Source organism: Lithobates pipiens, unplaced genomic scaffold (genome assembly GCF_037356315.1).
Source record: "Lithobates pipiens isolate NorthernLeopardFrog02 unplaced genomic scaffold, aLitPip1_a1.2 Scaffold_8, whole genome shotgun sequence".
Classification (NCBI taxonomy): domain Eukaryota; kingdom Metazoa; phylum Chordata; class Amphibia; order Anura; family Ranidae; genus Lithobates; species Lithobates pipiens.
In genome coordinates, this window is record NW_027507903.1 from 623,512,749 (window position 1) to 623,531,566 (window position 18,818).

The 18,818-nt window shown below is 43.1% G+C and overlaps 1 protein-coding gene across 1 annotated transcript; it reads left to right on the forward strand.

Moving 5' to 3' along the window:
- Positions 1-1,656: 1,656 nt before the first annotated feature.
- LOC143963922 (olfactory receptor 11L1-like) lies at positions 1,657-13,826 on the forward strand. The gene is made up of 2 exons (XM_077473657.1): positions 1,657-1,737; positions 12,679-13,826. The coding sequence occupies exon 2, from the start codon at positions 12,706-12,708 to the stop codon at positions 13,657-13,659; it is 954 nt and encodes a 317-aa protein (XP_077329783.1). The 5' UTR covers positions 1,657-1,737; positions 12,679-12,705; the 3' UTR covers positions 13,660-13,826.
- Positions 13,827-18,818: the final 4,992 nt, after the last annotated feature.

Below are 18,818 nucleotides of genomic sequence, written 5' to 3' on the forward strand. Positions count from 1 at the left end.
GTGGCCTGAGGGCACAGGATTTGCCAGCTGGGCTAGCCGGGAACAGTAGTCCACCGCTCAGTATGTCCTTAGACAGTCAAGAGTGATGTCCTCATCCTTACACGGTCAAGAGTGATGTCCCCATCCTTGCACGGTCAAGAGTGATGTCCTCATCCTTGAACGGTCAAAAGTGATGTCCTCATCCTTGCACGGTCAAGAGTGATGTCCTCATCCTTGCACGGTCAAGAGTGATGTCCTCATCCTTGCATGGTCAAGTGTGATGTCCTCATCCTTGCACGGTCAAGGGTGATGTCCTCATCCTTGCACGGTCAAGAGTGATGTCCTCATCCTTACACGGTCAAGAGTGATGTCCTCATCCTTGCACGGTCAAGAGTGATGTCCTCATTCTTGCATGGTAAAGAGTGATGTCCTCATCCTTACACGGTCAAGAGTGATGTCCTCATCCTTACACGGTCATGGGTGAGGAAGCTCTGGAAGCAATAGTCTGCAGGAGTTATGCAGAGGAGGAGCAATAGTCTGCATAGTGACTCAAGCTATGTGCTAATCTGTAAAAAATCTAAATATGATGGCAAAGTGAACTATTCTATGGAGATTTCACCAACCAAGTTGTACCCCCACAATAAACAAAAAAACAGCAAAGGACTGTTCATTGTCTCTGCAAGTGATATATGGGAGTCTGGCAGCGGGGCGATATGGTGGATGTTTGTTACTAGTGGCAACTACACCACTACATTAGAGTCCTCCCTTACATCAGAATCTGCAGAGTACCCCCTTACAGTGAAAGGGAACTCTGCGAGTTCAGATATAAAAGGGAACTCAGGGGACTCTGATGTAAAGGGGAACTCTTGTTATTAACTTCATATGATTAGAAATGTTATTTAATAGCAAAATGTAAAGTTTATATTATAAAAAAAAAAATTGTCAATAGTCAAAGTGTTCGGGTTTGACTTGAAGAAAAGGTAGCAACCCCATGTGACAATCCCCTTCACTGGCTTCTCCTACCCCATCGTATAAAATTCAAAATGCTATCCACAACATACAAGGCCATCCACAACATCGCCCCATCTACATCACCAACCTCATCTGCAGATATCTCCCAAATCGTCCCCTCCGCTCCTCCCAGGACCTCCTCCTCTCTAGCTCCCTTGTTACCTCCTCCCATGCTCGTCTTCAGGACTTCCCCAGAGCCTCTCCCATCCTCTGGAATTCCCTGCCCCGGTATATACGATCACCCCCTAACCTGTCCACCTTTAGGGGTTCCCCGAAAGCTCACTTATTCTGGGAAGCCTACACTCACCTAACAACTGTCCCCGAGCCACCCCCCATCAAATCATTCCCCGCATCTATTACCTTTTGTACCACTACCCCCTCCCTTTAGATTGTAAGCTCTACGACCCGGGGCCCTCTTGTCCCTTCTGTATTGAACTGTACTGTCATTGTGCTGTCCTCCCTCTACATTATAAAGCAGTGTTAAACTGTTGGCTCTATATAAAACATGTATAATAATAATAATAACAAATTCTATCTATTTCTCAGTACTTGCAATTTATTATTCCCACAAGGAATCTGATTCACATTTGTTTTTCTTTTGGGAATTGCTGTAATCACTCTATACATACTATAAATAACTCTGGGATTTGATTCTTTTAGCAATGTTGCTCATGTCCGCAGATAAGAAGAGCTCTTTGCCTGCACAGTCAGTATTGTCAAGGAGATGCCTTGGAACATCTGTTAATGGTATAGTCATGATTTCATTTTTATCTTAATCGTTTTATTATTATTTGCATACAGGATTAAATTATATAATAGGGCATAATTCAATAATCCGCAAGAGTTTCCCTTCCATTCAGTAATGTAGCCTGAGAAGACTCTTTAGCATGTTGTTAAAGCTGAACTCCAGTCATAAAAAAGACAAAAATTCATAATTTTTTTGTTAATCTTTAAAATGTATTTTTAAAGAAAGCAATGTATGTGGCTTAAATTGATCTGGCATAAAGGGTAAGGTTTGGGTGAGGAATCTCCTTTGGGTTTGAAGTGGATCTCACAAATTTGTGGTTATGGGAAATTCCAAATTTATGGAAAAAATGTGCACCTGAACCCAAGGTAAGGTTTGGGTGAGGAATCTCCTTTGGGTTTGAAGTGGATCTCACAAATTCATAGTTATGGGAAATTCAAAATTTATGAGAAAAAAGTGCACCTGAACCCAAGGTAAGGTTTGAGTGAGGAATCTCCTTTGGGTTTGAAGTGGATCTCACATATTCATGGTTATGGGAAATTCCAAATTTATGGAAAAAATGTGCACCTGAACCCAAGGTAAGGTTTGGGTGAGGAATCTCCTTTGGGTTTGAAGTGCATCTCACAAATTCATAGTTATAGGAAATTCAAAATTTATGAGAAAAAAGTGCACCTGAACCCAAGGTAAGGTTTGAGTGAGGAATCTCCTTTGGGTTTGAAGTGGATCTCACAAATTCATGGTTATGGGAAATTCCAAATTTATGAAAAAAAAGTGCACCTGAACCCAAGGTAAGGTTTGAGTGAGGAATCTCCTTTGAGTTTGAAGTGGATCTCACAAATTCATGGTTATGGGAAATTCCAAATTTATGGAAAAAAAGTGCACATGAACCCAAGGTAAGGTTTGAGTGAGGAATCTCCTTTGGGTTTGAAGTGGATCTCACAAATTCATAGTTATGGGAAATTCAAAATTTATGAGAAAAAAGTGCACCTGAACCCAAGGTAAGGTTTGGGTGAGGAATCTCCTTTGGGTTTGAAGTGGATCTCACAAATTCATGGTTATGGGAAATTCCAAATTTATGAAAAAAAAGTGCACATGAACCCAAGGTAAGGTTTGAGTGAGGAATCTCCTTTGGGTTTGAAATGGATCTCACAAATTCATGGTTCAGGGAAATTCCAAATTTATGGAAAAAATCTTCACCTGAACCCATGATTCAATGCGTAACCTTTGTCTCTGTTCAATGTATCCCTGTGAGTCAATAATCTGTTATGCCTCATACACATGATCGGACGTTCCGACAACAAAATCCATGGGATTTTTTCGATGGAGGTTGGCTCAAACTTGTCTTGCATACACACGGTCACACAATGTTGTCGGAAATTCCGAACGTTAAGAACGTGATGACGTACGACGAGCCGAGAAAATTGAAGTGCAATAGCCAGTGCGGCTCTTCTACTTGATTCCGAGCATGCGCAGAACTTTGCGCTTCGGAATTGTGTACATAGGATCGGAATTTCTGACAACGGAATTTGTTGTCGGAAAATTTGAGATCCAGATCTCAAATTTTGTGTGTCGGAAATTCCAATGGAAAATGTGCGATGGAGCCTACATATGATCAGAATTTCCAACAAAAAGCTCCCATCGAACATTTCCATCGGAAAATCCGACAGTGTGTACGCGGCATAAGAATGGACAAGTCTACCATCTTTATTTAAAGCAGGGGTCTCCAAACTTTCTTAACAAAGGGCCAGTTTACTGTCCTTCAGACTTTGGGGTGGGGGGCTGGACTTTGGCCATCGGGAGTACAAAATGTCCCATCATTGGTGTGATTGGAAGGAATTGTGCCCCTTCATTGGTGTCATTGAGCCCCATTGTTGGTGTCATTGGGAGAACTGTACTACATTTTTGATGTCATTGGTAGGAATTGTGCCCCATTGTTGGTGTCATTGGGAGGAATTGTGCCCTTCATTGATGTCAGTGAATGAAATATTGCCCCAAGGGCCAGATAAAAGCAAGCAAAGGGCCACACCCAGCCATCGGGCCGCAGTTTGGAGACCACTCCTATAAAGGATAGGCTCCCAGCAGGTACAGTATCTCACAAAAGTGAGTACACCCCTCACATTTTTTGTAAATATTTTATTATATCTTTTCATGTGACAACACTGAAGAAATTACACTTTGCTACAATGTAAAGTAATGATTTTAGAGCTTGTATAGCAGTGTAAATTAGCTTTCCCCTCAAATCAACTTAACACAGCCATTAAAGAGGTTGTAAAGGTTTGTGTTTTTTCACCTTAATGCATCATATGCATTAAGGTGAAAAACACCAGGCAGTCACCGGCCCCCCGAACCCCTTCATTCAGTCATTGGGGGACACACTGTCCCTGTCTCCACAGGCTCCTGGCTCTTGATTGGATAGATTGATAGCAGCACAGCCATTGGCTCCCACTGCCTTCAATCAAATCCAATGATGTGGGCGGGGTCGAGTCCTGCATTCGGTGGCTATGGACGCTGAATGCTAGACTCGGGAGCATGCCGGCAAGGTAACCCCCTCGGGGAAGCGCTTCTCAAAGGGGGTTATCAGATTTGGAGAGGAGCCATCAGGGACCCCAGAGGAGCAGGTTCGGTGCGCCTCTGTGCAAAACAAGCTGCACAGTGGAGGTAAGTATAACATGTTTGTTATTTAAAAAAAATAATAATTATGCTTACAATCACTTTAATGTCTAAACCGCTGGCAACAAAAGTGAGTACCGCCTTAAGTGAAAATGTCCAAATTGGGCCCAAAGAGTCAATATTTTGTGTGGCTACCATTATTTTCCAGCACTGCCTTAACCCTCTTGGGCATGGAGTTCACCAGAGTTTCACAGGTGGCCACTGGAGTCCTCTTCCACTCCTCCATGATGGCATCACGGAGCTGGTGGATGTTAGAGACCTTGCGCTCCTCCATCTTCCATTTGAGGATGTTCCACAGATGGTCAATAGGGTTTAGGTCTGGAGACATGCTTGGCCAGTCCATCACCTTTACCCTCAGCTTCTTTTGCAAGGCAGTGGTCATCTTTGGGGTCGTTATCATGTTGGAATACTGCACTGCGGCCCAGTCTCTAAAGGGAGGGGATCATGCTCTGCTTCAGTATGTCACAGTACATGTTGGCATTCATGGTTCCATCAATGAACTGTAACTCCCTAGTACCATCAGCACTCATGCACCCCCAGACCATGACACTCCCACCACCATACTTGACTGTAGGCAAGACACACTTTTTGTTTTTCTTTTTTTTTTTACAGTAATTGAATTGGCACAAATTTCCACAGACATACTCTCATGGTGTAGCTAAAGGAGGGGGATGTCAACACAAGTTTTTTGGCAATAGTTTTAAATTGGGATCTCCAACAATAGTGTGACCAGATGTCCCAGGTTTTCGGGAACAGTGAGATTGATTTACTAAATTCGAAGAGTGCAAAATCTGTAGCCAATCAGCTTCTAACTTCAGGTTGTTCAATTAAGCTTTGACAAAAAAATCTAGAAGCTGTCCCTGTTTTCAGAAAGCTGTCTCTAAATGAAAAGTATTCTGGAGGCCCCCTGAAGCTGAGGAACATTCATGAACCACTTAAGGACCACCCCACATACATATATTGCGGCAAGGCGGCCCTTGAGCACAAAATCACGTACCTGTACATGATTCCTTCTTTGGGGTCTCGGGTGCGTGCGTGCGTGTGATGCTGGAAACGAGATCCCGATGTGAATGGACACAGCGGGAGCCAATCAGTGGGTCCGGCGGTAACCCGTCGATCCTTCTGGGAGATGCAGAACGGCGATCTACTAGTAAGAAAGACAGAGATCTTGTATTTCTGCTAAGCAGGAACACAAAATCTTTGTCTTTCTCCAGGTAAGCACCTCCCCCACAGTTAGAAAACAACCCAAGGGAACACACTTAACCCTTTTATCGCCCCTGATGTTAATCCCTTCCCTGCCAGTGTCATTAGCACAGTGACAGTGTAGATTTTGTAGCACTGATCACTGTATTGGTGTCACTGGACCCCAAAAAGTGTCACTTAGTGTTAGATTTGTCCACCGCAATGTCGCAGCCCCGCTAAAAATTGCTGATTGCTGCCATTACTAGTAAAAACAATAAAAAAAATTTAAAAAATCCATAAAAATATCTTATAATTGTAGCCACAATAACTTTTGCGCAAACCAATCAATATACGCTTATTGGGATTTTTTATTAACAAATATGTAGCAGAATACATATTGGCCTACACTGATGAAGAACATTTTTTTTTTTTATTGGATATGTTTTATAGCAGAAAGTGAAAAAACATTGTTTTTTAAGACAACCTCCCTGACAGTATAAGAAGTGCAGCCAAAAGCCAGCACTATAGTATCCAGTGTATTATCCCACATAAGGAGATGGTACATTATATTTGCCCTTCCTCTGGTCCTGTCCCCTCGGTGAACTAGCTCCCATAGGATCTCCTTAGGATCCCCTTCACATGGATGGCCTCATCTAATTTTTACTCTCCAGGCTGCCATGGAGAAACATCCTTCCTAATACAGCCATTGCATATAGAAATCTGGATTTGCTTCTGGATTTTTAATATCAATAACATGGAATGTTTGATGCATTTTTTTTTTTTTTTTTTTATTGTGGTTGAGAAGCCAGTTTGGTTTTACATGCACAGCTTTGTCAATAGATTGTAACTATACTATATTACCAAAAGTATTGGGAAGCCTGCCTTTACAGGCACATGAACTTTAATGGCATCCGGGTCTTAGTCTGTAGGGTTCAACATTGAGTTGGCCCTCCCTTTGCAGCTATAACAACTTCAACTCTTCCGGGAAGGTTTAGGAGTGTGTCTATGGGAATGTTTGACCATTCTTCCAGAAGCGCATTTGTGTGGTCAGGCACTGATGTTAGACAAGAAGGCCTGGCTCGCAATCACTGCTCTAATTCATCCCGAAGGTGTTCTATTGGATTAAGGTTAAGACTCTGTGCAGGCCAGTGAAGTTCCTCCACCCCACACTAGACCATCCATGTCTTTATGGACCTTACTTTGTGCATTGGTGTGCAGTCATGTTGGAGCCTTCCCCAAACTGTTCCAACTAAGTTGGGAGCATGAAATTGTCCAAAATGTCTTGGTATGCTGACACCTTAAGATTACCCTTCACTGAAGTTGCCAAGCCCAACTCCTGGCAAACAACCCCACACCATAATCCCCTCTCTACCAAATGATTTGGACCAGTGCATAAAGCAAGGTCCATAAAGACATAGATGATGAATTTGGGGTGGAAAAACTTGACTGGCCTGCACAGAGTCCTGACCTCAACCCAATAGATCACCTTTGGGATGAATTAAAGAAGGAGACTGCGAGCCAGGCCTTCCCGTCCAACATCAGTACCTGACCTCACAAATGCGCTTCTGGGAGAATGGTCAAACATTCCCATAGACACACTCCAAAAACTTGTGGACAGCTTTCCCAGAAGAGTTGAAGCTGTTATATCTAAAAAGGGTGGGGCAACTTAATATTGAACCCTACGGACTAAAGCCCCATACACACTATCAGATTTTCTGCTGATTTTTTCCTACAGATTTACCAAAACCATATAATATGAGGTCAAAACTTCGGAGTTTCAATGTGTATGCAATCAGGCAGGCCCTTGCACTACATGGTTTTGGTAAATCTGAAGACAAAAATCAGCAGGAAATCTGATAGTGTGTATCGGGCTTAAGACTGGGATGCCATTAACCTCCCTGGCGGTAATCCCGAGTCTGGCTCGGGTTGGGATTTTACTAACAGGAGCGGTAACCCCAAGCCAGACTCGGGATCGCTTCGCTGGATGCAGGGGAGGATACAGGGAGAGTTACTTACCTTGTCCCCTGGATCCAGCGATGTCCTCCGCACTGTGTGATCGAGCTGTCCTCCGCTTGATTCACAGTGCCGAATGCAGCCGAGCTACGTTCCCTGCGACGTTACGGCGCACGGGAGCGGAGAACGGCGGAAAATTCAAAAAAGTAAAAAGACACAAAACACACACAGCACTGTAATCTTACAGATTACAGTGCTATATTAAAAAATGACACACCCCCTTTGTCCCTAGTGGTCTGTGCAGTGCCCTGCATGCACTTTTATATTATAAATACTGTTTTTTTCTGCCTGGAATTTGGAGATTGTCCATAGCAACCAAAACTGTCCCTTTTTCAGTGTTTTAGGATTTTATTACATTATTGAATAATTTTTATTATTCTTTATTATATTATAAACTTTATCACACCCGGGATGTCTGCTAGACTCTGGTTTGAACAGATTTAAGAGAGTTATTCCTAAGAATTACAGGACTACAAAATAAAACGCCAAATTTCCATGCAAAATAATTGTACCGCTTTCAGCACCTAAAACCAAAACTAATCATACCGCCAGGGAGGTTAAGGTTCATGTGCGTGTAACGGCAGTTGTCCCAATATTTTCGGTAATATACAGTAGTGTATATGAGATGAGCTTTAAGCCTTGCTCACATATGCTGTTGTTACAGCAACTCAGGGCTTTGCACAGACAAAGCTGCCCTGGGCCCAGTAAAAGGATGGTATGGCACTTTAGTAAGTTTGCCAATCTCCAATATCACTGTCAGTGAGAGTCTGCACACTCCCTACTATTTCCCTCATTTCCAGCTCATCTAAAAAATGGAGAGGTTGCTTTACTAGTGAGCTTTCCAATACAGAACATTAGGGGTTGATTTACTAAAGGCAACTAGAATGTGCACTTTGCGGGGGGCGTGGCCTGGAGCCATTCCAAGATGGACACATAAGAGCCGAGCTCCCGCTCCATGAGGTCCGGCCTTACTAGTATACAGCGGCTTCGAAGGTCAGTTATGGTGAGAACCGCCCGCAATACCTCCGCCACCCGTTCCCGATCCCCGCTGGGTTCCGACTCCGCTCAAGGCCGCCGCATCCCCGCGCTCTTCGGACCGCGGCCCAGAGACAGCGCGCAAGCCTCCCTGTCACAGGCCTCACAGTCAGATCCACCTCAGAGCGCGCGCGCTTCCAGCTGCAGCCCGCTCCGTTCTGGTGCTCGTAGATCCCTGGGAGCAGAGATGGAAGCTCCTAATCCCCTAGCTGTCAGCATAGAGGACCTCCGCAGCGTAGCGGCGGACATTAAATCCACCCTGATGGCAGCCATCACAGACATGAGAGCTGACATGCAAGCCATAGCCATCAGGGTGGAAGAGGTGGAGGCCACACAATACCGCCAAGATACCGCGCTGTGTCAGGTACAACAACTGACTGAATCTCACTCCATCCATCTGAGAGAGATTAACCGCCATATGGAAGATCTCGACAACCGTGGGAGAAGACGAAATCTTAGGGTAAGAGGCATCCCAGAAACCATTGATCCCACCCAGCTGTCACAGTCAGTCACTGCCATATTTAATGAGCTTCTAGAAAGACCCCTTGAAACACCAGTCTCATTCGAACGAATCCACAGAGCCTTGCGCCTGCGTGGTAGAGACTCTGATCCACCTAGAGATGCTGTTTGCTGCCTTATAGATTACCATCTCAAGGAGGAAATACTCCGTAAAGCAAGAATGTGCACTTTGCAGCTGCACTCTGTAAGAGCAGTTGCTCCAGAGTTTGGTAAATGAGCAGAAGTTCAGCTGTTTTCCATCATCCAATCACGTGCAAGCAAAAAAGCATTTTTTTTCATTTTCCTTGAATGTGATTGGGTATTCTTTGCAAAGTTAAGTTGTACCTCATTTACTAAGCTCTGGAGCAACTGCCCTTGCAAAGTGCACAGTCTATTTGCCTTTAGTAAATCAACCCCTAAGTGTAGTCTCTGATGATTATTATTATACAGTATTTTATAGCGCCAACAGTTTGTGCAGCACTGAACATGAACGAAGACAGTACAATTACAATACAAATCAATACAGGATTGATCAGAGGGTCCTGCTCCTTAGAGCTTACAATCTAGAAAGGAGGGTGAAGTGGAAACAAAAGGTAATAACTGTGGGGGGTGAGCTACTGGAGAAAATGAAAATACAGTAGTTAGGTGTGGGTAGGGTAGGCTTCTCTGAAGAGAAGGGTTTTCATGGATCGTCTAAAACCTAATAGAGTAGGAGATAATCAGACAGATTAGGGTAGGGCATTCCATAGGATTGGAGAGGCTTTGGAAAAGTCCTGGAGGCGAGCAAAGGAGGAGGTGATGAGGGAGCTAGAGAGCAGGAGGTCTTGAGAGGAACAAAAAGAACGCCTAGGTTGGTATTTAGAGACTAGGCTAGTGATGTAGCTGGGGGCTAAATTGTGGATGGCTTTGAAAGCAGTTGTTAGTATTTTGAATTTAATTAGTTGGGTGAGCAGAAACCAGTGGAGAGATTGACAGAGAGGGATAGCAGACGCGGAGCGATTGGTAAGGTTGATGAGTCTGGCAGCAGCATTCATGATGGATTGAAGAGGTGATAGACTATGTAGAGGTAAGCCTTTGAGAAGGGAATTGCAGTAGTCAAGGCGAGAGATGACCAGTGTGTGAATTAAGAGCTTTGTTGTGTCATTGGTTAGAAAGGGGTGTATTTTGGAGATGTTGTGGAGGTTGAGGTGCCAAGCTTTGAACAGTGATTGGACATGGTGCTTAAAGGAGAGTTCAGAGTCCAGGGCTACACCTAGAACCTTGGCATGTGGTGATGGGCGTATAGTTGTGCCATTGATTTTCACAGAGAGATCTGGGGAAGGGGCATACAGGTGAGGAAAAATTATAAGTTCGGTTTTGGATAGATTGAGTTTGAGGAAGTGGTGTGACATCCAGACTGATATATCTGATATTAAATTAGTGATATGAGAGGAGACAGAGGGAGTGAGCTGAGGGGTAGAGAAATAGATTTGGGTGTCGTCAGCATAGAGATGGTATTGGAAGCCATGGGAGGCTGACCCATGGAGGAGGTGTAGATTGAAAATAGGAGAGGTCCAATAACAGAACCTTGGGGGACCCAAACTGAGAAAGGAAGAGGAGAAGAGGAAGTAGAGTTGTAAGAAACACTAAAGATGTGGTTGGATAAGTAGAAAGAGAATCAGTGAAGGGTACAGTCATGGAGACCAAAGGCTTGGAATTTTTTGAGGAGGAGGGGATGGTCAACCGTATCAAAGGCAGCTGAGAGGTCCAGGAGAAGGAGTACAGTTTTTAATTGTCCTCTGACCATGCCACTGTATTGCCATTGTATCTTTGCCCACTGGCTGCCAGATTATATTGAGTCCAGAATGAGAGGGACATTGAGAAAAAGCGATACCTCCCCTCCACAGTGGTAGTTGACAGTGTCCTACTCATGCTGGCTGTGTATGAGGAGCTGTCAGGACCAGGGTCTGAAACCACAACCTCTGCTGCATCCAGCAGTAGCTCTTCTTACTGAGCCACCTGAGATACTGGACAGCAGCATCCTGTCTGATCCATTGGACGATCCTGTTTGTTTTTGGTGAACCATGAACTCCTTGCTCCTCCCAATAACTTCATATTTAAGCCACAGCTTTGCACTTCCTGTTTGCCAGATTATTGTGCTCTCTCCAGATGATATTTTGCCCTTGTCTTCTTAGCTGCTGTCAAGAGCTTCACTAATACTCATTACTGCCCTTTGCTTGTTCATCGACTACGCTTCTACTTGAATGAATAAATGAATAATTTGTATAGCGCTACAATGCGAACTGAATTGCCAACCAGTGCTGAATCGCACTTGATCCCTGCCTGAAACCACATGTTACCAATCATTGACTTATTTACTGACTATACTTCTGCTTGATCCCTACCTGCTATATCTGCTACTGGTTTGCTCACCTCCTGATGGGGTGATCCAGAGGACCGTGATCTGGTACTAACATGCATCAAAACCCTACCACACCATCAGGAGCTCTGGCGAATACTGGTTAGCAATTGGACTCTGCAGTTTGGGAGAACCCGCGTCATCCGCCAGGGTGACAATCTTGTCCAGCTGGTCAGTTGGCTTCTTTACTGCTATAGCTACTGGTCTCTGAGCCTTACCACTGACTGTGACAGGATCTCTGAATGGCTGCATCCAGGAGCACGTATGTTGTGGAGCCTCACACAGGAATCCATAGGTGGCACAGAGAGAATGGGAATATAGTGGTAGGGCCAGGGGACTTTAAAAAGCTCACAGTGATAATTTAAAAAAATATCAAATGCATGTGAGTTATGCTGATTTTATCTGATTTGGGAAAAAAAATGACTTTAATATCACTCTAAGGATATATGTTCTTATTTAGCCTGAGAACTTAGCTGAGAAAAACAGAGGCCCTGAGGGACACAGAATAAGTCCCAAAGGGCTGTATGCATCCCCCAGGCAGCAGGTTTGGCACCAAAATGCTTTAGATAATTTAAAGCGGTTGCAAAGCTTTGTTTTTTATTTTCTAAATAGGTTCCTTTAAGCTAGTGCATTGTTGGTTCACTTACCTTTTCCTTCGATTTCCCTTCTAAATTATTTTTTTCTTTGTCTGAATTTCTCACTTCCTGTTTCTCCTCAGTAAACTTCCCACCATCATCCGATGTGGTGTTTAGTCAGCCAGAACAGCTTACTGAACAACTTACTGAGGAGGAACAGGAAGTGAGATATTCAGACAAAGAAAACAAAGAAAAAAAACATTTAGAAGGGAAATCGAAGGAAAAGGCAAGTGAACCAACAATGCACTAACTTAAAGGAACCTATTTAGAAAATAAAAAACGAACCTTTACAACCCCTTTAAGTGCTCCACTATTAAATATCTATAATAGTTCACTAAACCATCAGCAGAGCAATTAAGCAGAAAAGAGATGCCAACCTTTACCAGAATGACAATTGCCATGCCTCTTTCCAAAGTCCATAACTTTTAGAGGGAGGCTTCGACAGAACCAAGTATGTACATACACTATGAGCATCCGATTCATCAGTCGGCAATAACTGCTTTCTGTTACAGGACCTGTGAAAGTATCTCTCTAGTAATATGTATGGTCACAACCAGACAAGAATTGCAGAAATTCTGCTGCAAGGGTTTCAGAACACTTATCATCTGAAGGTTTTGCTCTTCATTATCTTCCTTCTGATCTACACTGTGACAATAACAGGGAATTGTGTGATTGTAGTATTGGTGTCAGTTAATAGCCGACTGCACACTCCTATGTATTTCTTCCTCAGCCTCCTGTCTTCCTCTGAAGTCATTTCCACCACCAACATTGTGCCCAAAATGCTTTCAGTCATCATGAAAAATGGTGACTCAATGTCTTTTTCTGCTTGTTTGACTCAGTTTTACATCTTCTCAGCTTCGACGAATTCTGAATGTTTTCTTCTCACTGTAATGTCTTTTGACCGATACTTGGCCATTTGTAACCCATTGAGATACATCTCCATCATGGACTTCAAGCTTCAATTCAACTTGGCATTATGGCCTTTGTTAACTGGTATCCTGGTAACTTTGCTTATCACCATTCTGGTTTATAACTTACAGTTCTGTGGACCCAATGTAATAGATCACTTCTTCTGTGATCTGTCCCCCATATTACAGCTTTCTTGTTCGGACACAACCACAGTAAAAGCTCAGGCCTTCATATTTTCAGTTCCTGTCATTGTCTTGCCATTTATTTTCATTGTCGTTACCTATGTCTTCATATCCCTTGCCATCTTGAGGATATCATCACACAACATGCGACAAAAAGCCTTCTCCACTTGCAGTTCCCACCTGGCTGTCGTATGTATGTATTATGGGACTCTAATTAGTGTGTACCTTTTTCCATCAACAGGTCATTCTCCAAGTGTGAGCAAAGTTCTTTCTTTACTATATGTAATAGTGACCCCACTTTTTAACCCAATCATATACAGTTTAAGGAATCGGGAAATTCTAGTATCTCTGAGGAACTCAATATGTAAGACAACATATGCCATAAATGGAGGCATACAGTAACTCCACTTGCTCCCCAGGCCAAGTTTAATCATTTCAATACAGGGCACTTTTACCCCATTCCTGCCCAGGCCAAGTTTCAGTTTTCAGCTCTGTTGCACTTTGAATGACAATTGTGCGGTCATGCAACACTGTACCCAAACAAAATTTTTATTATTTTTATTACGTAACTAGAGCTTTCTCTTGGTGGTATTTAATCACCATTGGGTTTTTTATTGTTTGGTAAATAAATGAAAAAAGAATAAAAAGGTGTTTTTCTTTGTCTCTTTTATAACATTTTGTAAATAAATGTTCCTCATAAAATTGAGTCCAAAATGTATTCTGCTACATTTCCTTGGTGAAAATAACCCACATTATCGTATATTATTTATTCCATAGGAAAGTGAAGTCCACAAACTATGGTATATATCTGAAAATTGATCAATCCGGATGTACTGATGGGCTATCTCCTTTCATGAGGCCCTAAAATGTCAGGACACTACAAATACCCCTCAAATGGCCCATTTTTGGAAAGTAGACAGACCAAGGTATTTAGTAAGAGGCATGGTAGGTTTTTTGAAGTTGTACATTTTGTCACATTTTTTTGGAAACATTTTTGGAAAATTAAGAAAATTAAGAAATTACAAGAAATATATATTTACAATTTTATTTACTTTTTTGTTACATACTGTCACCAATGCAGTACAGCATCATCATATAACTAATGTGGTGATCAGGGACACTGACTGGTGACTCCAAAAAAAAAAAAAACAATAATAATTGAATTTATTTTTATTTATTTTTATGTTTTGAGCAATATTTTATTACCATAGTAACCTTGTACTACTTTGGGGAAGGGATCAGGATTTTCTTAATATACACATTATGATTGCTTATAGCAGTGAATGCCATTTCTATATACAAGCATTTTACTCAATGAAACTGATTCATTCAGTTTGTTTTGTCATGATTAGCTGTGATTGGTCAAAGCTAATCACATGGAACAGATGGACTGTGACTTGCCCTGTCTGTACCATGGGTACAGTGGGCAAATAAGAGATTGGAGATAATATAAATCCCCAAATTTTATTAAATTGCTAAAATTTATACATATAAAATTAGCTTAGCCAAATGGCCTACTAAAAGCAGACTTTGTGGGTTCCACTAGACAATGTAAAAGGGTCAGAGAGTAGGGATGGCCTTGTGGTTCACCCGGCGGTTGGTTCGCGGTGAATTTTGCCTGTTTGCGATTCGCCAAACCGGCGGACTTCTGGCACTGTTCGCGAGGCGGACATATGCGTTTACATTGTGAAAGAACTTTGACCCATGATGACACATCCATCATGGGGAACAGGATAGCCTGGTAATTGAATTTAGGGGAACCCCACGCTTTTTTTTTTTTTTTTATCAATGAATGAATTGTTGGCTCCCATAATACAGAGAGCACTCATTGAGTGTTCTCTGTATTACAGGAGCCGACAATTCATATAGCTGCAAGTGATTTTAAAAGACGTTTTTTCCTGCAGAAATTACACTTTGTGCAGGGACAGTTCTAAGCACGGGAAACATGCGCCCCTTCACAGGCATACTACAGACACCCCCCAGGTACGAAATTTAAAGGAATATTACACTTTTATTGTTTCACTTTAGGCATTACTAAAATCACTGCTCCTGAAAAAATGTCAATTTTTAAAACCTTTTTTTTGCATTGATCCATGTCCCCTGGGGCAGGACCCAGGTCCCCAAACACTTTTTAGGACAGTAACTTGCATATTAGCCTTTAAAATTAGCACTTTAGATTTATCCCATAGACTTGTACAGGGTGTTCCAGCTTTTCAAATTTGCCGCTAACAGCCCAAATTGTTGAGTGTTCCCTGAACAGGCAAACAGGCAATGTTCGAGTCAAACATGAGTTTGACTCAAACTCAAAGCTCATCCCTAGTGTACAGTAAATAGGGTTGTACACGTATAATATACTTTCTTTCAAATATAGAAAGCATATAAAGTGCACTGCACTGCTGTGCTGCTGACCGATTATGCAGCTGTCGTTTCTCAGTGTAGAGAAGGACAGTTTGGTTTTTGGAGCAGGGACAGTCTGCAACTCACTAGTTACTAGCTAGCTACTATTAGGTCCACAAAGGTCCTTTTAAGGACTGGTATAGGTGTACTATTTGGTGTGCAGTAGGGATGAGCCGAACACCCCCCGGTTCGGTTCGCACCAGAACTTTCGAACGGACCCCAAATTCGTACGAACGTTAGAACCCCATTGAAGTCTATGGGACTCGAACGTTCGAAATTAAAAGTGCTAATTTTAACGGCTAATATGCAAGATACTGTCCTAAAAAGGGTTTGGGGACCTGGCTCCTGCCCCAGGGGACATGGGTCAAAGCAAATTTTTTTTTTTTAAACGGCCGTTTTGGCGGGAGCACTGATTTTAATGACGATTAAAGTGGAAAAAAAGGTGAAATATTCCTTTAAATATGGTGCCTGGGGGGTGTCTGTAGTATGCCTGTGAAGTGCCACGTGTTTCCCGTGTTTAGAACAGTCCCTGCACAAAATTACATTTAACAGAAATAACGTCATTTAAAGCTGCTTGCGGTTTTAATGTTATATCTGGTTCCTGCAATATGGTTGAAAATCATTGAGAAAAATGGCATGGGTAGCCCTCCCTGCCCATTACCAGCCTATTTGGGTCTTGTACGCATATTAAGGGGAACCCCGTACCCATATTAAAAAAAGGAAATGCGTGTGGCCCCCAGGCCCTATATACTCAGAACAGCAGTATACAGGCGGTGCAAACAAGACAGGGACTGTGTAGGTTTGTTGTGTTAATTTGAATCTGTTTGTAATTTTCAACTGGTACATTTTTAAAGTGTAGCTCCAGTCAAAAAAAAAAAATTTAAGCTTTTTGGAAAACATAGGGAAGGGTTATCACCCCTGTATAATTTGTTTTGTCGTCCATCTTTTTTCATCTCACTTGCTGTTGTCTCCTTCCGTTTGCAAGTAGGAGATGTTTGTAAGTTGGATGTTTGAAAGTAGGGTGTTGGTTTTGCCACAACATTGTAAGCCCTCAAAGTGACTCTTGGTGAGCGCTGGAGCGCCCTGCTGTGAACGATTATATCAAGAATTGTAATTACATGCCATTGTTGAACAGTGGTAGAAAAATTGACCTTTGGTGGTTGTGGTGCTGGTGCCACAACACTATAAGTCCTCACAGTTACTCTGGGTGGGCACAGGAGCGGGCCCTCCTGTGAAATATTATATCAAGAATTGTAATTACATGTCCCTGTTAAACAGGGGCAGAAAAATTGGGCTTTAGGCACTGGTGCTGGTGCCACGACACTGCAACCTCTCCCATATACTCTAGTTTTATTGCAGGAATTAGCCCTGCTGCAAAGCATTGCATAAAAAATTGTAATTAAACGCCCCTGTTAAACAGGGACAGAAAAATTGGGCCTTAGGCACTGGTGCTGGTGCCACCACACTGCAACCTCTCCCATATACTCTTGTTTTATTGCAGGAATTAGCCCTGCTGCAAAGCATTGCATCAAAAATTGTACTTAAACGTCCCTGTTAAACAGGGGCAGAAAAATTGGGCCTTAGGCACTGGTGCTGGTGCCACGACACTGCAACCTCTCCCATATACTCTAGTTTTATTGCAGGAATTAGCCCTGCTGCAAAGCATTGCATCAAAAATTGTAATTAAACGCCCCTGTTTAACAGGGGCAGAAAAATTGGGCTTTAGGCACTGGTGCTGGTGCCACGACACTGCAACCTCTCCCATATACTCTAGTTTTATTGCAGGAATTAGCCCTGCTGCAAAGCATTGCATCAAAAATTGTAATTAAACGCCCCTGTTAAACAGGGGCAGAAAAATTGGGCCTTAGGCACTGGTGCTGGTGCCACCACACTGCAACCTCTCCCATATACTCTATTTTTATTGCAGGAATTAGCCCTGCTGCAAAGCATTGCATCAAAAATTGTACTTAAACGCCCCTGTTAAACAGGGGCAGAAAAATTGGGCCTTAGGCACTGGTGCTGGTGCCACGACACTGAAACCTCTCCCATATACTCTTGTTTATTGCAGGAATTAGCCCTGCTGCAAAGCATTGCATCAAAAATTGTACTTAAACGCCCCTGTTAAACAGGGGCAGAAAAATTGGGCCTTAGGCACTGGTGCTGGTGCCACGACACTGCAACCTCTCCCATATACTCTTGTTTTATTGCAGGAATTAGCCCTGCTGCAAAGCATTGCATCAAAAATTGTACTTAAACGCCCCTGTTAAACAGAGGCAGAAAAATTGGGCCTTAGGCACTGGTGCTGGTGCCACGACACTGCAACCTCTCCCATATACTCTTGTTTTATTGCAGGAATTAGCCCTGCTGCAAAGCATTGCATCAAAAATTGTACTTAAACGCCCCTGTTAAACAGGGGCAGAAAAATTGGGCTGATGGCATCACCCAGAAACAGAAATGTTCTTCCAACATATCATCGGAGGAGGAAGAGGATAGACAATCAACATAACAGGACAGTCACTCAGCATCAGCATAGGCAGTCTTGAAGGGATGTGATATTTCAAAGAAAATTATTCGGTTACATAAGCTTCAGGTGCTTGGTAGCTGTGGGTGATCCAAGACTGATTCATCTTGATGAAGGTCAGTCGATCAACTGATTCGGTACACAGCGGCACCCTGTGAACGGTAACAAAGCCACCAGCAGCACTGAAGGTGCGTTCCGAAAGAACGCTGGATGCAGGACAGGCCAGTAGCTCAATTGCATACTGTGCAAGCTCTGGCCAGTGATCCATCCTCAAGACCCAGTAAGCCAGAGGATTTTCGGTGGGAAAGGTGTCCAAGTCTGACCTTGCCCCTAGGTATTTCTGCACCATGTAAATCAGACGCTGGCGATGGTTGCTGGAACCGATCATACCTTGGGGCTGCAGACTAAAAAATTGTCTGAAAGCATCAGTCAGACGGCCACCTTCTCCACCGCTCCTTCTGACCGATGCCTCAGCAACACATTGTCCAGGACCAGGAGTTTGTAACCTCCCAGTCTCTGGGAACGCGTTGCACAGACCTTTCTGCAAGGCCTCCCGGAGATGTCTCATCCTCTGCTTCCTCTGCGATGGCAAGATAAGGTCGGCAACCTTACCCTTGTACCGTGGATCAAGGAGAGTGGCCAG